Source organism: Primulina eburnea, chromosome 14, assembly GCF_022965805.1.
Source record: "Primulina eburnea isolate SZY01 chromosome 14, ASM2296580v1, whole genome shotgun sequence".
In the NCBI taxonomy this organism is placed as follows: Eukaryota; Viridiplantae; Streptophyta; class Magnoliopsida; order Lamiales; family Gesneriaceae; genus Primulina; species Primulina eburnea.
Genome location: NC_133114.1, coordinates 25,051,213 through 25,055,118, shown reverse-complemented (window position 1 = coordinate 25,055,118; position 3,906 = coordinate 25,051,213). Strand labels below are relative to the sequence as shown.

Below are 3,906 nucleotides of genomic sequence, written 5' to 3'. Positions count from 1 at the left end.
TTAGGTAAAGTTCAAAAGTAAATACATGAGATCTTAGGCTCAAGGTGGACACTATCATATATTTGTGTAGATATGTGACTTTCATACCACAACAAGTGCTAAAAGAACCATGATCTAGATCGAGATATGTGAGTGGAATACTCGAATACTTAAACGAAAGAAGTGAGTGATTCTGGTAAAAATCCTTGATAAGCAGTACTCGAGATAAGTTATGCTCCCTATATTAATGTAAGACGTGCGCCTCAACACGGTGAAGACGACGGACCTCGATTGGAGAATGGATAAGGCTTGAGAGGAGGCCTGAATCATGAGAATAATGGTACAACTTCGTTTGAGAGGAGTCTCACATTGAAATATTATGAGGAAAACCATGAGTTAATAAGATAGAATGATATTTTTAGTGTTAGGTGTCGTTTTTGTAAAATTGAAAAAAAAAATTGACACGAACTTATTTTCAAAATGAATAATATCATTCTATTATAAAAATAATAACTTTAATGTCACCACGATAATATTATAAAATAGATTTGAACTCACGTCTCTCCATTTTTATACGACTGCATCATAAATGTGTTCTAAAATATTTTTAATTAAACGAAACCCTCAATTAAAGAATACAAATTAAAAGACCCAAAATACAAAAATTATCTCTCCAAAGTAATACATATATTTTCTTTTCTTTTAAGTGAATATATATTTCTAGCGTTGGCAAACTAGAACGCAGAAAAAACACGAGAGAATCCATCATGTTCAATGGCGTGCCCAGTGATGAATTTCACCGATTCATATCCTCGAGAAATTCTTCGCTTCCAATTCATCTTCATTCCTTTTCGGATAATTTCAATCCATTCTCCTCTTCTTCGTCTTTGCTGCAGCAATTTCAACGGCAAGAATCAGTACTGGTTAAAAATGCGGGCAAGCAGCTGCAAAGAGACGGATCCATGGATCCCTGGTCGGCAGATGAACTTCTCGCCCTGCTCAAAGTTAGATCCAGCATGGAGAATTGGTTCCCTGATATGAGTTGGGAGCTTGTTTCGAGGTGAATTTAATTTGTTTTTATGGCGATTTAGGTGAGTTTTCTTCTGTTTGGCTTTCGCATTATTAATCATGTCCAACTATATATATATATATATATGTCAATCAAAAAATTCGTCAAACGGGCTTCCAAGAGTTCAAGAATTTAGTCGAGAGATTTCTCTTTTTACGGGGCTCCTTACCTTTTGGGGTCTTTTTTGGGATTGTTTACTTGCTTTCAAGCTGTTTCGTTTTGGTAAAAACTATGACTAAGTTATATATCTGTCTTGATGACAAACTGTTGATAGTCTTTAATTGTTTACTGCAAAAAGTTAAATTATGGTCTGCATTAATTCGTACAATTTGCAGGAAACTGGCTGGGCTTGGATTTATCAGGAATGCAGAGCAATGCAAGGAGAAATTTGAAGATGAAAGCTTAAACTTCAACGGTCTAAGCTACGAAAAAAACTACAGAATATTCAACGAGTTTGATCCATTCTACACCTCTGAGAATCAAGAAAAATCCCATGTCCCAGAAACTGTGAAACAAATCATTAACGAAGGGGACAAAGTACAGAAGAATATTTATGTTCAAGAATTAGAGACAGAAAAGTTCCAAGAAATGGAGGAAAAAACGGAAGAAAGAACCAGGAAGAGAAAGAGGAAGGACAAATTTGAGATGTTCGAAGGTTTCTGCGAGGCGATTGTGAGTAAAATGATTGCTCAACAGGAGGAGTTACATAACAAACTGATTGAAGATTTGGTGAGAAGGGATAAAGAAATGGCGGAAAGAGAGGAAGCTTGGAAGAGACAAGAAATGGATAGGATTAAGCGTGAGAATGAGATCAAGGCACGGGAGCAAGCTATTGCAGGAGAGAGCCGGGCAAAGATCATTGAGTTTTTAAAGAAGATTCAAGACCTAGTCAAGTTAAATGACACTACTACTGGCAAAATATTTCAAGATTTTGAGTTCTCCAACGCACAAAACACATCTTCTTCACCGAGAATAGTTGAATCCCACAAAAACCCTAGTTCCGAAATCCCTTTTGATAGCAACACAGAAGCCACTAAAGCTACTCCATCTCCTCCAAGCCCAAGCTCCAGTCTTGCCACAAAAAATTCAGAAGCGAACTCTTGCTCTATCTCAGCTCTAACAAATGAGAATAATCTCTCTCCCAATAAATCTCGTGAGATGATGGATTCAAGAGCTGACATTGGGAAGAGATGGCCCAGAGATGAGGTGTTGGCTTTGATTAATCTGAGGTGCAAATCTAGTGGGAACGTGGAGGAAACCAAGGAAGGAGCAAAGGGTCCTCTTTGGGAAAGAATCTCCCAAGGGATGATGGAACTGGGATACAAGAGAAGCGCAAAAAGATGCAAAGAGAAATGGGAAAACATCAACAAATACTTCAGGAAAACCAAAGACATCACTAAGAAGAGGTCCATGGATTCAAGAACTTGCCCTTATTTTCATCAGCTCAACTCTTTATACAGTGGGGGAACACTTGAGGACCATTCAAATCTGCAAGAAAATAGGGAGTAGACGGAGTCCATTACCGTCCACCAATATGCCTGTGAGAAATGTCCAAAATTTTTATGTGCAATGTTTCTAAGTTAAAATATAATCAGCTGCCACCTCCGCCCTCTCTCTTCTTTCCGGTGGTTTTCGATCTGAGCCTGGTAGCGAGAAAAATAACATTTTGAGCATGCTTTCTCTCTCTCTATCTCAAAAGCAGGCAGGCAGGCAGGCTAGCTATTGAATTAACTAATATATTACAATAAAAAAACAATGGAAATTCGGGAATTGTTTCCTTTAAATTTCGTATTAATCTGCATGAATGACTGACTGACAGACATATGAAATTCAGAGCTCGGGATTAGACCCGTCATCCACCTGCATGCATTATTGCCAAATCAAACAAATTGAAATCTGGAGTATTATTTCAATTTGAAGGAAGCTGGTAAGGTATAATATCATTTATTGCATTTTTAACCTTTTCTGATTCATTGTCGGGTACTGAATGCAGAAAAAGTGAATGATTTGACTGATTATTCAACTTATAAAGCTTGCAGACCCGGCCCGGGGGATCATATGCTAGCTAAGCTAGCTAGCCCGAATCATTTCTTGCGTTGGGGATGAAACCCGAACAATTCAGCACCATTCACTTATCCACACAATTAAATTCTATTATTTTTAAATTAACCAATTTAATTAGTTGAAATTTTTACATAAATATTAGAATCAAACAAATAAACATATTTTTCGAGTCAAATGCGAGCTTTGTTTCGAGCTTTAAAGTTGTTCTTACTAGATTTAATTATTTGTATTTTTATTATTTTTTTGTCATTACATATTGACTAGATTATCATTTTATCAATGATTTTGTCACAAATGACATTAGATGATATTCAAATATAGTTGGTATCCGATGATTGCGAATTTTCGCTAAAAAGATAAATAATTTATTTTGATGATTTATATTTCTTATGCTATTTTTATAATGTTATTGTCATACATACGTTAATGTTTTAATATCCGTGTGATTAAGAATATTCTTTTATTTATAAGAACGAAATTTAAACTAATCAAAACATTTCTTTTGAAGAAAACAATCAAAGTTTAAAAACGATCATACAAACAAAACCAAACTGAAAATTTAGGCATGATTGGTTTAAGTTTGAATTATAAATCATTTGGTTTGTTGTCTGGTAAACCGATAGATCCGGTTTGATTCGATTTTTTTTTTTTTATCAAAATTAAACTAAGCCCCTTTGATCAACCCTAAATATGACTATTTACTTGCATAATGCACCACAAGCTCACCTGTTAGAGAGATACATTGTATTATAATATTTGCCATATATATAGTATTTGGAGTTGAAGATTAGAGT

At 35.3% G+C, this 3,906-nt stretch overlaps 1 protein-coding gene across 1 annotated transcript; it reads left to right on the top strand.

Annotated features, from left to right (window-relative positions):
* The first annotated feature begins 614 nt into the window (after positions 1 to 614).
* Positions 615 to 2,728, top strand: LOC140812539 (trihelix transcription factor GTL2-like). Its single transcript, XM_073170838.1, has 2 exons — positions 615 to 1,039; positions 1,384 to 2,728. Exons 1-2 carry the CDS (start codon positions 747 to 749, stop codon positions 2,555 to 2,557), a joined length of 1,467 nt encoding a protein of 488 aa, XP_073026939.1. The 5' UTR covers positions 615 to 746; the 3' UTR covers positions 2,558 to 2,728.
* Positions 2,729 to 3,906: the final 1,178 nt, after the last annotated feature.